The 20,916-nt window shown below is 47.6% G+C and overlaps 2 protein-coding genes across 6 annotated transcripts in view; both read right to left on the reverse strand.

Moving 5' to 3' along the window:
* Positions 1 to 487: 487 nt before the first annotated feature.
* On the reverse strand, positions 488 to 3,578 carry LOC149359811 (uncharacterized). The gene has a single exon (XM_089569149.1). The coding sequence runs from the start codon at positions 3,576 to 3,578 to the stop codon at positions 1,755 to 1,757; it is 1,824 nt and encodes a 607-aa protein (XP_089425275.1). The 3' UTR covers positions 488 to 1,754.
* Positions 3,579 to 10,443: 6,865 nt separating this feature from the next.
* Positions 10,444 to 20,916, reverse strand: part of LOC149359812 (uncharacterized) — a 55,947-nt gene continuing 45,474 nt past the window's right edge. For all 5 annotated transcript variants that reach the window (XM_089571920.1, XM_089571917.1, XM_089571915.1 and 2 more), the window contains 4 exons: positions 16,011 to 16,129; positions 15,213 to 15,267; positions 13,698 to 13,831; positions 10,444 to 10,721 (listed from right to left, as the gene is read on the reverse strand). In XM_089571920.1, coding sequence (XP_089428046.1) covers positions 10,569 to 10,721; positions 13,698 to 13,831; positions 15,213 to 15,267; positions 16,011 to 16,129 — 461 coding nt within the window. In that variant the 3' untranslated portion in view covers positions 10,444 to 10,568. The remainder of the gene's footprint in view (positions 10,722 to 13,697; positions 13,832 to 15,212; positions 15,268 to 16,010; positions 16,130 to 20,916) is intronic.

Below are 20,916 nucleotides of genomic sequence, written 5' to 3' on the forward strand. Positions count from 1 at the left end.
TCGAGGTTCACATGCAGGTCATGGACGAAAATAGCCAACTGTGTATCGCACGATAGGTTCTTACGGAAACCGTGTTGAGCAGGATGAAAAAAATTTATAGAGTCAAGAAAGTTCATTATATGAGTATAAATGACATGTTCCATGATTTTGCATGGCACACTTGTTAAAGAGATGGGACGGTAATTAAGGGGTGATTCTTTGTTACCTGATTTGAAGACCGGAACAACCTTCCCCACCTTCCAATCACTGGGTATGTTACCTGTGGAAAGTGATTGTGCAAACAGTTTTGACAGATACGCTGCGGAAGCATGGCAAGTATTTTTTAGGAACTTGGGGGTGATATCATCAGCACCTGCAGAAGATGACATCTTGATATTTTCAATGATAGATATAATGCCGTGCACAGAAAAGATGATTGGAGGCATATGCGAACTCAGGTTGTCAGTTTCGGTACAAAGGGGCATATCAGTTTCGTGTGTGAAAACGGATGAAAAAGCGGCGTTAAAAATATTAGCACATTCAATGCCACTGGTCATCTCACCAAGCGGGTTAGCAAGTGTGATGACCGGCGCCTGTTCGGGGTTTAATACTTTCCAGAATTTTCTCGGGTTATTTGTTAGAATCTTGGGGAGGTCAGTTTGGAAAAATGTTCGTTTGGCATCATGGATAGACTGCAGGTATGTTGACTCGGCTTCGTAATATTTCTTCCATGCGCATGCACTCGGGTTACGTTTAGCTGCACGGAAAAATCTCTTCTTTTTGTTTTCAAGTGTTTTCAAATGCTTTGTGAACCATGGTTTGTTGGGATTGGCACGAAATGTGATGGTGGGAATAAACTTCGCTGTAAGTTCTATAATTTTAGTTTTAAAGATAAGCCAGTTTTCCTCAATTGATCGATCATCGAAACTTGTATCAAAGTTTGGAAAGAACGCTATTAAATGATTATTGATTTCTTCGTAATTCGCTCTGTCATAAAGGCGAATCGTTTTAGGGAATGTTAAGCGCGATTGGGGGATGAAGGTGAAAGTAGCGTGTAAAACTTTGTGGTCACTAATTTCGCGGAGAGAAGTAAGTGATGATAAACTTTCCGGGTGGTTAGTTAGAATGAGGTCCAGGATATTGGAGGATTCATGTGTTACGCGTGTGGGTTCAGTTACTAACTGGGTAAGATTGAAATTCAAACAAACGTCGACAAAGTTCGTCATTTCAGTATTGCCTGTTGGTGTTGGGTTCAGCCAGTCAATGGATGGGTAATTAAAATCACCGAAAAGAAGAATGCGCGCGTTGGGATATTTGCTAGTTATTTGATTTAGACTATCGCTTAACTTTGAGGAAAAGATTGGACTACTGGAGGGGGGCCGGTAACAGACGCCTAGTATGACGATTTGTGGTACGGAACGGCAGATTATCCAAAGTATTTCAAGCTCTGATTGGATGTTAATGACAGAACAAGGCAACAGCTGGTTAGTGGCAATAAGAACACCTCCTCCTCGTGAACCTTTGCGGTCCTTTCGGAAAACGTTAAAATTTGGTAAATCAGCTAAAACTTCCGGATCGGTGACGTCGTCTGTTAGCCACGTTTCTGTTAGTACAAGTATATTGCTGGAAGATGATGAAACAAGATTACAAATGTGTTCACGCTTGGGAAGGAAACTACGTATGTTGGTAAAGATAACAGAAAAAGGAAGATTTGGAAGTTTACCGCGAGGGCTGTTACAAGGAAGATTAGTAGTGGCGCGACGATAAGACTTATGCTATGAGATTTCGTGTACAGACTGTGATGACTCGTCGAATGCATAGCGTTTAGAACCGATGCACAAAGTTTTGTAGCGCAAGGAAAATTTAGTGGTAGTAGCTTTGGCAAACTTTACGAGGTGCCTTCGCGCTTCTCGGACAGGGCGTGAAAAGTCCTCCCCTATGCTGTAATCGGTGCCTTTTAACTTATGGCCATTTGAAAGAATCATCTCCTTGGTTTTAAAAAATGTAAATTTCACTATTATGGGTCGAATGCGCTCAGGAGAATGACGCCCGAGACGATGAGCCCTTTCAATTTCTTTAGGGTCAATGGATAGATCTAACTGATCACGGCAGAGGCGGAGGACTGTTTCTTCAGATTCCGAATATGTTTCAGATGTACTCTCATCTTTAATGTTGTAAAAGATTAAATTGTTGCGTCGCGAGCGATTTTCGGCGTCATCCAAACGGGCTTCTATACCTCTGATTTCTTTGGCTGTTTGGGTAGTGTTAGCGCAGATCGTATCCATGTCGGTGCGTAGGGTTACAACATCTTGATAATGAATTTCTAGGGTGGATAACCTGTTACTAAGATCAGAAATAGCTTGTACCGTAGTTGTAAGTTGATTTCTAAGACCTTGGACCTCGACTATTAATTGTGACTGACCATCAGAGAGTTTCTTCAGTTCCTCTAGAACCTTTTCGGGGCCTGGGTTTGATTCAACATCGCCAGCCAAGAGCAACAGGGCACGCACGACATCAGCACATTCAAGAGCAATGGAAAGGCAGCTCTGTGGGCTCGGTAGCTGCAGGAGGCAGTAATTGCTCGATTTTTTCGTGAAAAGAGAGTATTGTTTACTGACCTGCGTGGCGAAAACGAGCGGAATTGATGACTGCATCGTGGCACAGCCACCGAGCCCACAGGGCGCCGAGCGCGGGTGATGCGGTTTTATAGTCGCCGTAGCTGCTGCTGTCGATGACCTTGGGTGAGTCCGGGGACAGTCGAGGTGGTCGAGGAATAGCAGCGGTGGCGCTGCCGGACAGGTTGAAGCCGCAGGCTGCTGTGCAGACAGGCCGGCGGGAGATTCGAAACGAAGGGATTCGATGGCACAGGTGGCATGCGAAGGGGCGGGAACCAGGGACAGGAATAGCATCTGGGTGATGAGCGGTGCAAAAACCTGCGTGGCGAAAACGAGCGGAATTGATGACTGCATCGTGGCACAGCCACCGAGCCCACAGGGCGCCGAGCGCGGGTGATGCGGTTTTATAGTCGCCGTAGCTGCTGCTGTCGATGACCTTGGGTGAGTCCGGGGACAGTCGAGGTGGTCGAGGAATAGCAGCGGTGGCGCTGCCGGACAGGTTGAAGCCGCAGGCTGCTGTGCAGACAGGCCGGCGGGAGATTCGAAACGAAGGGATTCGATGGCACAGGTGGCATGCGAAGGGGCGGGAACCAGGGACAGGAATAGCATCTGGGTGATGAGCGGTGCAAAAACCTGCGTGGCGAAAACGAGCGGAATTGATGACTGCATCGTGGCACAGCCACCGAGCCCACAGGGCGCCGAGCGCGGGTGATGCGGTTTTATAGTCGCCGTAGCTGCTGCTGTCGATGACCTTGGGTGAGTCCGGGGACAGTCGAGGTGGTCGAGGAATAGCAGCGGTGGCGCTGCCGGACAGGTTGAAGCCGCAGGCTGCTGTGCAGACAGGCCGGCGGGAGATTCGAAACGAAGGGATTCGATGGCACAGGTGGCATGCGAAGGGGCGGGAACCAGGGACAGGAATAGCATCTGGGTGATGAGCGGTGCAAAAACCTGCGTGGCGAAAACGAGCGGAATTGATGACTGCATCGTGGCACAGCCACCGAGCCCACCTGCGTAACTATGCGTTTCCTTTCCAATCCTTATGGTCCTCTCTCATTAGTCGCTTCGCCCATTGATGCAGGGCATGAGAGAAGACGTCATGCCTGTCGTGACAGAAACGCGCACTTAATGCCGCTCACTTGTATAAACGCGTATCGAGCCCGTGTCGCAGTGGCGGAGCCGAGGCCCACAAATGATGGAGCACATGGAAACGAGTTGTATCGCCTCTAATCCTTCCTTATCTGCTGTTGCTTCAGTCACATTGACGTCACAACCAACTGAAATGGAAAGTGAAATAGATGTTTACAAAATACGCCATGAACTCACAAAAAAGCTGCAGTAGAGACTTTGCCATGCTCCGGCGCCTCAGCAAATTTCTGCACGGGAGCTTCACAAAGGCATCACGAAATCACGATAAGGGGGTGGCAGCCCAGTTGTTTGAAATCGATTTGAAACGTTCTTCTCTTGTCTGTATAGGGAGGGCGCTCGCAAAGGATATGGAAGCAGATACTGGTACTTCGCAAAAAGAGAGTAAGCGCAGCTTTCCCCTCAAACCTTGTGGAGGAAGCGCTCGGTATCACTTGGAATGAAGCTTAAGTTTTCGTTTACAACATACTACGTCGACACCGACTGCCACTGACTTTGAACGTAGTACGCAACGGTCTTCGCTCGTGCCTTACCCTGGAAACGAGGAGGAAAAAAACCTTGGCTTATCGAGGATAGTCGATGCAGCGCGCGGGGAAGATAGTTGTGGAGAGGGCATGGCTGCGAGAAGCGAGGCGCACTAGCTTAATCGCGACGGTTACAACGTTATGCTTGACAGATATGATGCCAGCGTTACCGCACTGAAGAAAGCGCTTTCGTGACAAGTTCTTGAAGCGCACCGCTTTTTATCTAGCAGGCTCAAAGTGCTGAAGCAAAAAGCGCGAGGAAAGGTTTTGGTTGATCGCAATCTTTACCTAGAGTCCCCTATGTTCACCTCTGTCAGAAAAGACCAGATTTACAAAATACGTGAAATAGCTTGCTGCACATCCGTACTCCAATCATCTTTTTTCCCGCGTACGATAAACCAATGGAACCGGCTACCAGATCGTGTCGTTTCAGCCGCTGACACTTCTGCAGTTCTGCTGATGCAGCACCAAAGGTGGATGTAGAGTGGTAGCACTGCTTGCATTGAAGTCCAGACGTTCAAAACATGGAGGCTTATGGTGCGTAGCCAGCGCCCTCTTCGAAGTGCTCGGAACACTAAATTATGACGTCATAATTAAAAAGTAAAACGTGACGTCATAGCCACGTGATTTTTTGGCGGGAACCCCGCGAGACAAAGACGAAGAAAGAAGACTCGATGAGCGCAGACTACCGACGCTGTTTTCAGCTGTTGTTTTTGTTGCTTTAGTGGCATGGCACATACGCATTCTTGTATCTTCTTCCTTCGTCTTTTCCTCGTGTATAGAGCTGTAGATCAAGGTGTTAACGCACCAACAGGCTTAACGATTCGTCTTTACGCAGAAGGGGTACAGTTATGGGTACATAATTATAGGTTTGACAGGCGTTCTTGAGCACCCGAGTTTGCTAGTAATGGGTTGTGACCGGATCGGGCAGATTGAGTTAAGCCCACATGAAAAGAGACAGCAGCTCAAATTTTTAACCAAAGTCAACTTATTAGTTGAAAACCACAACACACACAGTTCGGAATAGTGACACAAGAGGTTGCTGTACTAACCTACTAGACAAGCTTAAACTTTGCACGAGCAGAGAACGACCTAGTTGTCTCCTGTGCAGAAACGGCATTAGAGTGATTTAAATTGCGCTGTACTTTCCCGCCAAAATTAGGGCTGATTTTAAGAGCACACGGAGGACATACATTTTTGTCTGGTATAGGTACTCAATGGAAGCAGCATACCATAGTATCAAAGCGACTGTAAAACCCTACCGTTGCAACGTGATGCCAGCTGAGCAGTTCTCACTTTCGCAATTTCCTACAAAGCACCAGTTCTTCGCGTGGTGTGTGCGCTCTCCGTCTCGAACCACACAATCTCGCCGAAGCGAGCAGCGTCTAAACCGTGCGACTATAACTGTGGCTGGCAAGGCAGAAAACAAGCACCCACACGTAGGCCATGAAAACGTAGCGTGAGGACAAAAAGGCTGCAGAGAATGTTTACTAAATTCTAATCAGTGCGAAAGCGCGGATTAGTGCCACGAAGAATACGACGTTAAGCAGGCATTGCCTTGAGACGAAGCGCTCACGCTAGGCCAGTTGCGAACAGACAAATGAACAAACAACGGACGATTTTGCTATAGAGGTTCGTGCCCATCAGATAAGTGCTTACGCAATAAAAGTAACCAAGCGCTTGAAATCAACGCTGATAAAAGACGAGAAGCCGCAATAAAAGTAACCAAGCGCTTGAAATCAACGCTGATAAAAGACGAGAAGCTGCATGCAACGAAGTCACGAGGTGACGAGATACGTCGGCGAAGGTCGGAAGTGGCCGGAAGTGGCCGGCAGTTAGCGGCAAGCAAGTCGCAGTACCTAGGTCTGGGTGAACGGCATAACAGAGCCGCTGGTCGCTACTGTGAGGGAACTCGAACATACGTGTTAAAGTGGAAAGGCGGCGGTCGTGGTCCTTTCTTCGTCCTGTGTTTTTTGCTCTGAAAAAAAAATGTATTCGAACATACATATATTATTTTATTTAAAAAGCGTTGTACTACCCAACCAAATTCACACAATTAAACCATTTTTAACGGGTAATTAAAATTGTGTTTTAAATCGCTATAAATTACAAACCTGTAAACAATTATTTTCCTCGTATTTGTGTTAGTCAGCAGACTTCATTTTGCCGCTTCAGTTCCGCAGCCTTACTGATGACGCCGGCGCTTCGTTCTAGACCGCATTCCAGCTCCGCCTTCTATGACCTTGCAGCATCTACGAGCTGCAGTGTGAAAATTGTATTACTTTGTTTCTTTCATTTCTTGTTTATTTTTATAGGCACCTACTATACTGCGGGGACGTTATCTTTGTTCTTACCTTTCGATCACATATTTTTGCCACTACTTTTCATTTCACATGTCTGCTTCTATATTGCAATGACGATTTGCCATGCTTTGACATTTTTACCTCGACAGTTGTACCATTGTTTCGCATGACCTCGTGTAACTTTTTTTGTCAGAAACCCCCTATTGTAATGCCCTAAGGGCGCAATGAATAAATAAATAAATAATAAGGCCTCATAGGAAAGCTTTGTGGGTATGCTCTCCATGGACCATGCATCGAACCACCGGACTAGAAACACATTGTGAACCAAGAGGTGATCAGGCGCCTTTAGCCAATAGTACTTCAAATCTCTCATTTGTGTTCTCTCTGGGGTTCACAGCCAGGTGAAATTTTCTGGCTCGGTCGTATTTCATTACTTCAAACACTCATGCATCAGAGGAACACACTGCGGGCTTGTTTATACTCTGATCCTCCACTCATGTCTGTGTCTCGGCGTTGAGAGTAGGTCAAACGCCCATTCCCGCCCAGAACCTACGAAATCTGTTTGAAATCACTGACATTTTAGAATGTTCTTCGCACCTTCGTGTGGTCTTTCTTCCGGTCGTTGTCTGACATTCGTGACGTGTCTGGCGTTCTTGAATTTTTGCTCATACGCGGATGAATATTCAGGCTCTTCCAGAGGCACGTGACATCAAAAGAAACAGGCAGAAGAAGAAGAAGACGAAGCGCAATGCGTGTGTACGAACGCGCACCGTCGACTACAACTCGTCTCGGCAAGGACTCGACCATGCTGAGTAGCGTCCATTCCAGTTGCCCCGAAAGCAGACCTACACCGAGACAACGGCGAGACGCACGTATTCCTCGCAAGCTCGCAGCCATGGCGATCGCGGGCCTGGCCGTCGGCGTAGGCGCCTGCATCTTCCTCTGGGGTCTCTCGCACAAAATCAAGCAGTTCCAGCACACCGTGGGGAGCACAGGAACGCCTCCGGACGAGAAGCCATTCTGCTGCCTCGCCTTCCTGGAAAGCCTCAACGTCGACCACGACCGCAGCCCATGCGACGACTTCCAAAGCTACGTCTGCCCACTCAACGTCCGCCAAACGTTCGCGTTCCGCTGGAACACCTGGAACGAGCGTGATGCTCTTATTCGCTCTCGAGACCACCCCAAGGCGCACTCCGGAAGACTGCTTGCCACCCTACTTTCCCAGTGCGAAGCTTTGCTGGACCACGGACCCCGGCAGTTCGTGAGAGAGATGACTTCTGCCATTCTGCGTAACGCCAGGGTACCGCGTTCTGCGAACGTTGGCCAGCTCTTGCTCTTAATGGCTTTTGTTTCACTCAAGCTACTGATCAAGATGCCCATACATATCTCAGTCCTGGACTCATTCTATCCCACGTTTCGAATCGAGCTCCCGCTAGCAAAACTTGCCTCAACCTTCTCGACCTTCAACTACACCTGTGTTGAATGCATCGACGACGTCTTAAGTATGGTGCAAGATCACACGGGTAGTTCGACACAGCGCCGAGATTATTTCGCTTTCGAGGCAAGCTTTGGCGAGCAGCTGGACAGTACTGTGTCGACCTGTAGTCCCGACTTGTTTCGAGCCCAAGGCGCCCAAACGGCAATGGAGGCGTTGTCCCGCGACGTCTTCGAAGCTCCGTTCCAAAAGGTCCGAATAGTCTGCATCGATTTGCCGGGTCGCATCTCCGCTGTTTTCAAGCTGCTCACGACAAGCGGCAACCCCTCACTTCCTTTGACATCGATAATCGCTCACGCTGTCGCACCGATATACCTAGAGGTAACGGCGAACGGCACTGCCAACGCCACTCACAACTCCGAGAGCCGTTGCATGCTCCAAAAACATTTTCCAAGCTTATGGATTGACTTCTACGCGAATATGATGGTTACTGCTTCCAAGAACCAGCACATAAAGACAATCTACTCCCAAGTCGTCGCCGCATTCACAGGTATTGTTGCAGACCTCTTTCCTTCTGAAAGTCGCACAGAGCTAGTTAATCATGTGGAGCGCTTAAGTTCGTACTTCCCATCCGATGTCCTACCACGCGACGTATCCCCTGCACTACCGTCGAGCAACTTCGCCGCACATTTCCTGGTGATTAAGGACTACGAATTTAGGCTCGAAATTAAGAGAAGACAACGGCACCTTCCCAAGTGGCTAATGACGGACGAATCCGTCTACATCTCGGACCCTTGGGTAGTCGTGACTCCTCTGGCCTACGCCCTCCTCGATCATCGCAACGACGAGAAAAATCTCATGGATCTTCCTCTGGTCGGCGTCCCTATAGCCAAGAGTTTGTGGTCTTACTTGTTCGCAAAAGAGAACAAGTGGCTTGTTGCCCTTTTGAAGAACAGTAGTGAACTCCTGCCTTGCCTCCACAGCCTCAGCGAAAACATAACAGAACACAAGGACATGCTGGAAACAATCCTGGCGCTTCGGACAGTTCTGAGTGCTGCACGCGTTGACGAATGGGACAAATCCAGGAATGTCTCCAGTGACTGGCAAGGCATCACCGCCAGCCGCATATTTTTCCTTAGGCTGGGTGACTCTCTTTGTGACGGTAGGGACAGCAATACTAGGGGAAAACTTAGCGACGTCCTCCAACAGAATTCTATGTTTTTAGACTCCTTCAATTGCCCGGATGTTTGCAAGGTGAGCCGGCTGCGTGATTCCAACATTGTTAGTAGTGCGACCTCGCAAGAAGACCTAATTTGAGGCTATATTTTTTTATTTTCGAACTCTTCATGCTTAGCATTGTTTGCTGTATTTTATCTTTCTCGCTAATTCCTGCACTAGCTACATTCACGTGTTCGAACTATAGTACAATAGAAGCGAATCGCCTGTTGGATACTTCTTGCGCATGTCACACAAGCGAGTTCTACAGAAGCGGTGAACAGTGCTCCTGCAATGTTTGCTTTCGCAAGATATAACTAAGGCCTGAAGTGGGTTTCCGTGAAATAAACTCGGTATACAGATAACCGCAGCGCGTTGGAACATGCTCTCAGATTTCCTGGTGACGCCCTGTATGTTTTCTTTTCCCAGCTTTGAAGAGTCCTGAGCAGTCCCCTTTTCTGCCGCGAGTAGCAGGCCAATCCGCTAAATTTAGAGCTTTGGACCAGTCATAGCGTCCGATTGATCCGAAATTCCTTTAAAGGTACAGTGAAGAGGAATCTGAACTCGTCTTTTTGCCGCGGGAACTCGATCGACACGTTCCGAGCATTCTTAGAAACCTCGACTTATTGTCCTGTGTGGCCGATTTCCCTAATTAAATAGGATTAACGTCCGGCTCCCGCCTTTTTTTTTTTAATTCTCCGCGTACGATGGACGGAGTCGACCAACGCCTGAAGCGCCTTTCAGCCAGCTCCGTGGCTATTGAGCGAAAGCAGGTTTTTGTACGTGGACACCAACGCCAAGTACATGAATGAAAGCGACATTGAGGTGTCCATTGACCCAGGAAACCAGTTCTGCGCCTTTCCTTTCACCAAAATCAACGGTCTCTACAACCTTGTCAAAGCCAATGCTTATGAACCCAATGAACGCCGGCGGCCCACTTGTTTTGTTTGGTTTGTTTTTTGACGAAAGGAAACGGCAAAGTATCTGCCCCACAACTCGGTGGACGCCCGAACTGCGCTTTAAGGGAAGGGATAAAGGCAGGAGTGAGGGAAAATATGTCACGTGGCTGCCACAGCCACCACTCCTCCACTCGAAGGTCAAATTGCGGCGCCGATGACCTTGTCTTGAGTAATCCATTTAATCTTTAGCATTAAAAAGTACAAGCGCAGAGCATGAAGACCTTCACCCACATAGCCCATCTTTCCGGAGAAACAAAGCGTATTAAAGAGTATCCGTGCGACTGAGCAAAATATTTATTTATCCAGGACAACGCACCACGTTGATCGGTTCTATTACTGATGACATTCACGCTATTAAGACTCTGTGTAGCCAGGCACCTATCCTAGATGACCTTTCACCTCTTGCGTGCAAACGTTAGCCCGTCGGCCACGGGAAGAAGGCAGATGTCTATCCTCTCGTCCTCGTGCAGCTTCTTGTTGAAGGCCCGCAAAGACATGGACTCCGACGTCTGGTCTTCGGGGTCGTAAACCGTACCTCGCCACAGCACCTGGCATGAACAAGAGGTGAGGTTATAAGGACCAGGGAAAACAGGCGAATACCAGGAGAAGTGTCAGACAACAAAACTTTGCAAGACAACCAGTATATGGATAGCAGTAAGTTGAACTTTTGTGGTGCATAAGCTATTCATTCTAATGCACAAAATGTAAAACTCAGCGAGAACTTTCACTTCGCCATTAGTCCTTCCCGCATCGGTGAATGCGGCACAGGATTGAACGCTGTAATAACACAGAGGGAGAGATAGACGGGCGGTTGGAACCAGAAGCACCTCATTCCTGTTAGTTCTTTCGTGAGCACGAAGCCAATGCCCGAAGCAAGCAATGCGTAGGGATATTTCAATCACTTCGTTCTCGTTCTAGAAGGCTAGGAAAGTACCGCATTTGATGTTGGCCGCGGAGCCCACCAATGTTGTCCGCTATCCACGCTTTTGTTTGTCTTAGCATTAGACCCTTTCCTCTTGGCTGTCAATCGCCACTGCCTTGGGTAGCGCTGCGCGTCACCGCATATGCAGATTACATCTCTCTCTACTTAGCTGATGAACGCAGCTTCCTTGAAACTTTAAATCTTTTGTTGTGAAAGCAACACTACGCTAGTTGCCGAGCCATTTAGCGGATCTCTGTAAAGGCCAAGCTGCGCATGCGCGAGGAGCGGCTGACGTCACACGACACACAGCTGGCGCGCCGGGGCAAGAGCCGCCGCCGCCACGCGCACTCCATCGCTTCGCCGACAGTCTCCCTCTCTCTTTCTCAGTCTATCTGATGCGCAGTAGCGATTGCGCATTGCCATCTGCTTGCCATCTGCGTGGTTTGTGGTGTATATAAAATTGGTAGTAGCTGAGCTCTGCTGTGCCAGGATATACGTAGCATGAGGTGAGGGTGAGGTGTCCACATCTCGGTGGACACCTGAACCAGAGGGAAGGCGCATAACTGCCCTCTTGGAACAGTGGATACCTCAACCATGCTTAAAGCTAAGTGGCGGTAGCGACAGGTGCGTGCTGCAGGCGTTGACGTTGACAACGTTGTGCCAGAAATGCGGCGCTGAAGCCATAGGCCGTCGGCGTTCGTTGTGTTCATTGGCGTTGGCGTTGACCACGTTTTACACTCCGATCATTTTAAGGAAAGGATGTGCGCATAACTGGCTCTCTGGGTCAGTGGATGCCTGAATCGTGTTTATTGTACGTGGGGTGATGAGAGAGAGAGAGAGATGTGAGCTGCAGGCATTCACAAGGTTGTACCAGAAACGCAGCGCTGAAGTCATAGGCCATCGGCGTTCATTGTGTTCATTAACGTTGGCGTTGTCAAAGGAAAGCGAGCGCGCGCGCGCGGCGAGGCACGCCAGCTGTGCGTAGTGACGTCACTTGCTCCTCGCGCATGTGCAGTATGGTTGTGCAAGAGCACGCGAGATGGCGAGACCGTGAGCAATGCAGCTTACGCAACAATATATGGCTACGCGCAGGTGTTACTTTCGCAATCCTCCAGGTTTAACCAGAGCTAAACCACAGCCAATTTTTTTGTGAGTACGCCTGCTTGTCTGGGGCGGCTCTTAATTACTTGAGAGTAGTGACTTTTATGAGCGTTAGTTCTTACTCATCACGTTTCGATATTTCGTGGGTCTGCTACCACCCTGAGATCACAGCGCCATCTGTGGCAGCAACTAGAAAACAGCATATCTCGCATTGAGACTTGTAGCGCCGTATACAATACCACTGTAGAAACGACCACCTGCCGCGTGCCAATGACGTTATGGTCCAATATGGTGGATAGAGGTGGAACTATGTAAGTATGACGTCAGGGGACGAAATGGTGGCATAGTTTGTGTGATAGTTGGTTGCAATCTGTACAAGTGAAATGTTTGTCTCTTTATCACATGTGAAAACAAACTTACAAATTCGTATTTCCATTGGCGTACCTCCCTTTAATCTCATTCATATCAATTCTAGTAAACCAAACAACGCTCGTTACTTCAACGTCTTCCAGACGGTGGCGGCCTTTTTTGGTGGGGTCTCCTCGAACTCGCATTACATCTGAGATACCTTTGCACAGTTGCTCGCAGATGTACATTTTAGGCGTGACCTACGACTGTGTTGGAATATGGGATGGTGTGTGGTCTTCCGTCGTCGAAGGCATTATAGCTCGTGTGCTAAGGGCACAGACATTTGACCAGCCTCTGCTTGAGAGGCGCTACCTGGTTCAATCAGTCATGCTGGGTGCCTTCTGGTACCTTTGCCACATTGTTAAACCCCCCCTCCGTGTCATGAGGCGGATGCAGACTAGTTACTTCTTTTTTTTTTTTTTTTTGGGGGGGGGGGGTCAGGCGGAACCGAGCTTGTGGCTCATGCTGTTCTTGGACAACCACGGGAGAGAGGAGGTGTTTAAGCGGTCTGGTCATACCTTGAGTGACCTTGAGAAAGGCCGGGAGGTCCTTCGTTACTTGTTCACGGGTGCTAAGCATCGTTCATTCAAAAAACGGCGCTTTGTGGTGTGTGTCTTTTTTCTGTCCTTGTTTCATTCTCGTGCGCTCGTTAAAATTTTTGAGATCGTTCATTGTTAGGCGTATACCACGACGCGCCAGCGCACGCAGCGTTTATAGTAATTCTGCTTGAAAACAACAATGCGCAGACGCTACCCAGCCCAAAAAACGACAGAACCGTGTCAAAAATACGGCAAAATGTTTTTTCGTAATGACCGATTTTTCTGTTGTTTTACAGCATTTGTGTGCAGCACTTTTCTATAGTCTGTGGTACGTTTCTGTAGTAACTACACAAACTTCTCTTTTTACGACGAAAATTTCTGTTGTTACTTCAAGTTCATGGGCAAACACATTACAGAAAATCTGCTGTGACGACAGATAATTTTCTGTTGTGTTTTTGGACTCCAAGTATTGGGGAACACTGCACCTTGCACACATGGGCAAACTTGGTTGAGATGCGACAGAAATAGTAGCATAAGAGAGCTTCGAGACATACGTTGTCGATGGCGATAAGTCCGTTCTGCCTGACCAACTGCAGGCACCTCTCGTAATAGTTGTCGTAGTTCTCCTTGTCTGCGTCGATGAACACGAAGTCGAAAGTGCCCGCCTGTCCTTCCCGCAGCAAAGCATCTGCGAGGTGAGACAACCGTAAAATATTTCCTCAGACTGTTCAGCTTATCTGTACCAAAGAACGAGTTACCAGTCCAAAATGAGGTCGCTTACGCAAATGGTACTGACTGTGAGATGTGTATTCGGTCCCTTTCCCTGCCTTTTAAAGTATCCCCGTGCGTTGAACGGTTTGTTTCCTTATAAGATAGCTCTTAGCCTGTTTGAGAAAGTTTAGAATTTTGTATCACAACTAGCTATTTCTCTTATGGACGCCATTTCACTTGTTAAAGCGTTTTTTAGTTCAATATTCCCTGCCCCTATCCTTCTCTAGCCTTACCTTTCTAAAACATAGCTTCTAACACAAAGTAACGCTTCTGCAGAAGCGTATCTGCTACTGTTGCCGCCCCTTAGTGTTCATGTCACTCGCATGTCCAACATTCTGGGGAAAAATTTTTGAATACTGAAATATTGCAAGATACTGTCATCTAAATATTGAAAGTAATGGTACAACGCGGGTTCGATCCCGGCCGCGGCGGTTGAATTTCTTTGGAGGAGAAATTCTAGATGCCCGTGTACTGTGCGATGTCAGTGCACGTTAAAGAACCCCAGGTGGTCGAAATTTCCGGAGCCCTCCACTACGGCGTCTCTCATAGCCTTAGTCGCTTTGGGACGTTAAACCCCATAAAACTAAACATTATTCTGGTGTGCAACAAAATCTCTTTTTAACGTGTTCCCATCGATCGCATCTAACAGTCAAAACTGCCATAAAAAAAAAACAATTGCGAACGCTTTTCACGGTACTAAAAACGTTAACAGCAAAAAAAAAGAACTGCCGGCGGATTGCCATGCACATGTTGATTGTTATACTTAATTCTTACAATGCATGAAAAAATTGCGTTCATAAACTGTTTTCCGCTTGAAGATGATTTTGACCTGAATTTCTAGATACGTTTTGTCCCAGTGTCGCTGCAGACCGCGTTTCGCTAAACTTGGTGCTCTCACAGCCCAATGATTTTCTGAGTTATATTACCATGTTTTCTTTTTTTTTTCAAGTTCTCTCCTTCCACTGCGTTACATCTATAGCATCATCTATCAGCGTTTGTTCTTTAATCCAAGGTGCTCCTTCCTTTTACCGTCGCCGCTCTCTGGGGTGTGCTCAGACTCCCTTTCAAATTTTTCGTTGAATTCCACATTCCGGCTACATACGTGGTTAATTAGTCGACTAAAAGATAGATTTTATGCCTTTCTGTGTTTAGCACTTTTTAAAGCAAGTGCAGTCCAGTTTACTTGCTTCAACAAATTTCTCTCGAGAACCAAGTGGTTAATGATATTCATATCCACTGGTCTGTGCAGAGACCCGACCAGATTGCACAAGGTTCCCCCCACATCGGGAGGCACTTACCCAAAGACTCAACCGCCGGTCCGAAACGAAGCTCAATCTTGTCTTCGACGCCAGCCTGTAGGAGAAAAAGATTTTTAAGGACATCTGCTCATTATGGCAGTGAGGGAGATTATCATAAGTATGGCAAAAATAATTACAGAACGCTGATCCACTTGTAACCTAAACCCATGACCAAGAGTTTACAGACAGGGCAGGAACATGGGATCGTTGACAACACAAGATAAAGTGAACAAGGGTTGATGGGGGAGCCTCAAAGTGCTTAGCCAATGTTTTGACAAACGGACTTGTCTTCATTATGAGCGTCCTCCTGTCCCAACGTTGGCTAAGTATATTCAGGCTCCCCCTCAACGCTTGTTACCTTTATTCCATGATCAATACATTTATTGATAATAAAGCTTCCACTGTACCCTCTTAATTGACCAATTGAATGATTCACTCAACAACCGGCAAATACAGCGAAGTAAGGTATCCACACACAGTCATAAGATAGACCACCTATTGCCATCGGTGCGCTTACCAATCGCAGTAAAACTTTTATAATAAAATGTAATCAGTCAGTTGCTTTCTTCATCTTTATTAACAAGCGAGGAGCACCTTCTCTGCCACAAACAGGCATTAGGTCCACTACACCTCAGCGCTCCAGTGCATGAAGATAGATGCACACGAGGCCAGTTCTCATAGAACGTCATTTCACCTAGTCATGGCATGGCGCTGCTAAAGCCACCATTGCTAGAGCTGGCTGATCCTAACACTGCTACCACTAGGCAGCATATAAGTGCGAATCAGTCGTATACGTACGTCCTTCCATAACGGCCTCCCGACGTTCACCAGCGTCTCGTGGAGGTCCAGCGCCACCACTTTTCCATCTGGGGGCAACGCCAGGGCAGCGGCGACTGCACTGCAGCCTGTGAACGTGCCTGTGCAGGTGGTGAAGGTCACGGTGTTAATTGGCCTTATCATAGCCGTCAGTGCCTCACCCTTGCAGTAACTAGAAAAGTGGCCCTTTGGCAGCTGCCGGTTCCTATACGCAACATCGGACACATATCCGAACCCGACACATTCGCATGCAACGTCGCCCGCAGTCCTCAAAGCGCTTCAATCTTAACTGAATCTCACCGGTTCACTTAGTTGACTGTCGCGATCACAGTTCAGCCACGAAAATGGCAGCACTTTTGAGGGGTACAGCCTTTGTCAGAAGTTTAGAGCACAGGGGGTTTGCTTCTGGGCCACACTGCTTTGCCCGTAATGCGTCCTCAGCGTCCCAAATCTCCCGAAGGTAAGAAGATTATTGGTCGTGCTCCCTCCGATGCGTAGGACTTCCATGAATGCTGCACGAGCGCCACAATAGTGCTTAGAAGCAAACCACATGAGCTCTAAACTTTTGACAAAGGCTGTACATGCGCTACTTGTATACCTTTTACCATGACGTGCATTGCTCCGAACCTCTACCTCTAACGTCACGTGAGTTACCTTTTTTTTTTGCAGAACGGAGTCCTCTAACTGGACCAATAGCAAGCTTTCTCAGGGACACGCATAATGAGGACCCACAGCACAGCTCAATTCACTGAAGCCCCAGAGTGAACGCGCTAGTTTGGCCTCAGCTGACAGTCCGGGCTCATACTCACGATCAAAAAATTTACAGACGATCACGATAGTCGGTAATACAAAGTTTGAGCGCTGCTCTTCACACGCCACATACTACCGCTTACAGGTGGCGTGTTACGCTGCTAGCCACCATGCTCCAGGATCTTCCCGTGGCAGCCATCTTCACTTGCACAACAAGTTACGCCGACAACGCCTACGGCGCCGACGACGCGGAACGCAGGAATGGGCGCCTAAGAGCTGCGCTCTAAAACACCATACCGCTTTGTGGACGCTAACAGATGTGACCATAAAAAAAAACGCTACACAGAAATTCAATGAGATACCGCTGTCATAGCCTTATTGACACTGACGTTTCGTGCTTTAAATGCACTGAGTTATACATGTCGATGCAGTATATGTGCAGTTGTAAATGTGCAGCAGTAAAGAGTATCTGTACAATGCCTGATATTGTCAACGACCGTTGCATGAGGTACCTTCCTCTCACATCAGCATTATTGTTGCAGCATGTTCGAACCGAAAACTCTTGTGTTCGTGTGGTGCCCAAAAAGAACACTGTCCAAGAGGTTATGAGTCAGGCATTAAGACCCAATGCATTAAGGCTTAATAAGGTATCAAAGTGTTAGTTCATAATGAACCTTAAGAAGGGAGAAAGTGCTCGGGGTTTTATGATTAGTCTGAGTATTATCCGCGTACTCAACCACACGTGTAAATCTGACTCATAACCGAGGTACCAATACCAATCCAACTGAGACTGCCATAGCAATAGCGGCTCTTGTTCTAAAGCTATCGGCAATCTAATTGTATGAAACTGAAGTAACACCCTTCTACTTGTAAAACAATGGCGACCTTTTCAGCTTCGGAAAGATGTAACTTTTTTTTCTACTGTCGGCGTGAAGCATTTTTGATTACTGCATCATCTGCATGCATTAGCCGAATGGAATACCTTTACCAGCAAAGGACGATTAGAAAAATTACAATATAGAGGCGATGCCGCAGATGTGCCACACGGGTAATGCGTCGCACTTATTTTCAAGGGCAACGCCACATAGCCGCGCGCCAAACATCCCAGTTTTATCATTTCTATTTCATTAATGTTAACACGACCGCGCAAAAAACGTTTTCCAGAACGAAAGAGTCTCGCTGTAACGAAAAATAAGCAAAATACCTAAATGCGTAGTGACGCTAGTGCGGGAACATTACACAAAAAGTAATAAAATGTGCGCAGTACCCGCCTCCCAGCTGTATGGTGCGTGGAGTTCCGATTCCAGGAAAAGGTTCATACTATATGAAAACATGTATTTACCTTAGGTTTGCGTGAAGGAAAACGGAGAGACCTACCATTAGAGCAAACGAACAGATTGTATGCGCTGACCCGAGCAGCCGGTTGGAAACGAGCGTGTACTGGTATTCTTTTTGTTTTTTTTTTTGCGACACACTGCGGTAGGCCATGTCCGGCTAATATTACGCATTGCATAGGCGTTGCATTACGTCATGGGGTAGTACAGGCGCCCAAATCTTTAGCTGGCGTGCGCGAGCGGCGACTTCTCTGTTCGTCAGCGCCGTATGACGGAGCGAAGTTGGAAATAGGATGAGGCTAAGCGCATGCTCACAAAGCACGCTCAGCTGGGGCCGTCGTCTGCTAAGCTGTTCCTTCTTAAGGACGTCACCCCTTATTATCGCGTTTCGACGAGCAGACAGCGTGAGTAGGCCAACGGTTTTGCTCGCATTTTACGCTGCGAAGAACAGCGTTGTAGCAACCAAGCGACGAAATAAAACTGAAAGATATGCCGAACACGTCCAATCATGCGATAAGCCGGAGAGCATCTGCAAATCTTCTTCTTTTGTTTTCCTGATGAGGTAGCGAGGAGCATCTTCGATCCGGCTTTCGTCCCAGTAGGCACGTATGATTCTGCCCACTGAAGTCCCAGCCACTTCAGTTGCTTTAGCATCTCCTTCTGCGATGAGCCGCCCAAGGACATCCCTATAATTCGGAGTCTTGTCGCTTGACATACACGGAGTGGAATCTTGATAACTGTTCCGAACTGCTGCGAGCACGGCTGCAGGGCAGCTTCACTTCAGTTTCACAGCGGCCTTTTAGTTTCGTCACCACGCTGAAGCATAAAGCACGCTGAGTGTTGATAAGCGCCCTTCGTTCAGATGAAAAAACGCTTTCGCGTCAGCAAGTAACACATGAACGATCCATGTTCTCCGGCTTATCGCATGACTGGGAGTTTTCGGCCTATCTTTGAGTTTTATTTCCTCGCTTGGTTGCTGCAACGCTGTTCTTCGGAACGTAAAATGCGAGCAAAACCATTCGTCTACTCACGCTGCCTGCTCGTCGAAACGCGATAATAAGGGGTGACGTCCTTAAGAAGGAACAGCTTAGCAGACGACGGGCCCAGCCGAGCGTGCTTTATGAGCATGCGCTTAGCCTCATCCTGTTTCCAACTTCGCTCCTTCATATGGCGCTGACGCACAGAAAAGTCGCCGCTCGCGCACGCCAGTTAAAGATTTGGGCGCCTGTACATATTGATCCCCTTGACTGCGTGGCACCAGAGGCTGCAGCACGACATGCTATCTTAGTGCTCCTAGGAACACTACGCGGACTATAACTATAGCCAAGTTTCCTTAGTAACCAAGCGTTTCTGCCACTTAGAAGAAATTAGCAGTTCTGTCACCACGCCGCCGCGGTGGCTCAGTGGTTACGGCGCTCGGCTGCTGACCCGAAAGACGCGGGTTCGATCCCGGCCGTGGCGGTTGAATTTCGAAATTCTAGAGGCCCGTGGACTGTGCGATGTCAGTGCACGTAAAAGAAACACAGGTGGTCGAAATTTCCGGAGCCCTCCACGACGGCATCCCTCATAGACTGAGTCGCTTTGGGACGTTGAACCCCATAAACCAAACCAAACCAGTTCTGTCACCAACAACTTATCCTGGGAATTTAGCGACCCAGATACCTTAAGCTACATTTGCTCTCGAGAATATTTAGCTATGGAATTCTCAGTAAAAGCATGAAGTGTTTGTAGTACAGTCCGACGAATCTATTACTGAACTTTTAAAGGCTTAATGAGGCTTGCTAGTGGCGTTGGCTTTGCGCATAGTGTGCTAAAAGGAGCATTCTAGTCACACTGCGGAACTTGTGAGCCCAGCCAGCTTATGGCAGCGGGAGCTGATCGGAGAAACAAGCAATACTGGTTTGAGGCAGAGTAACGCAGTTTAGTTGACAGTGGTGTCCATACGTAGCGTTGAAGATCATTACAGCCATGACACGACCTTGTCAGCGTAATGGTAAGACCTGGAGAGCTCATTTCATTTTGCTTGGGAGTTTCCTCTCGCCTACACTTCCCACTGATACACCGTTATTTGCAGTTACAAGCATAGAACCTTTAATTAGCCACCTCTAGCACCTCTAATTAGCCGCCTCTAGCTTATATATCCACCTCTAGCTTACAAAGTTCAAGGAAATTTTCTGTCCTCATAACGATAGCTTGGCGCAAGCCCGATGGCTTCACGCGCTTAAGCACACTCGTAAGCACACTCGTAAGACAGCCATTTAACGCTCAGTAAGAATACCGGTGGCATTTACTCCTGGCACTTCCACATTAACATATTGCTTGTATTGCGCCCAACTAACATTTTCCTATCTGGTTTCCTGAATAAATTGCAGCAGATTCAACACTTTATTCAAATATTTATTTACTGTGGAATATCATTACCATCTTTATAATGCGCTCTTCAAACTTATTTTCATGAAAACTTGCTGCATTAAAGAAAGCTAAACTAAAAACTAATTTGTGGTCCGCGGTAGTGAGAGGGCCGGAAGATGGGATTCTTGATAACACAATACGAAGTGAACAAGAGTTCAGGGGCAGCCTCAGTTCACTAGCCAAGAAGTCCTTATGTAAAACCTTGGCTGGCGAACTGTGGCCTCCTCTGAACACTTGTTCATATCTTGTGTACTAAACTGTGAGTTATTGATGCAATTTTGGCAAGTTTTTTTACTCTCGCGTCTGATGCATACGTTGAGAAAGTGCGTTTTTATTTTTGGTTCTTGTGCCAGAGTTCGTATTCTTACTCCCAAATAGCTTCCTATGCGAAG

Source organism: Amblyomma mixtum, chromosome 2 (genome assembly GCF_055824585.1).
Source record: "Amblyomma mixtum isolate Tamu chromosome 2, ASM5582458v1, whole genome shotgun sequence".
NCBI lineage: Eukaryota > Metazoa > Arthropoda > Arachnida > Ixodida > Ixodidae > Amblyomma > Amblyomma mixtum.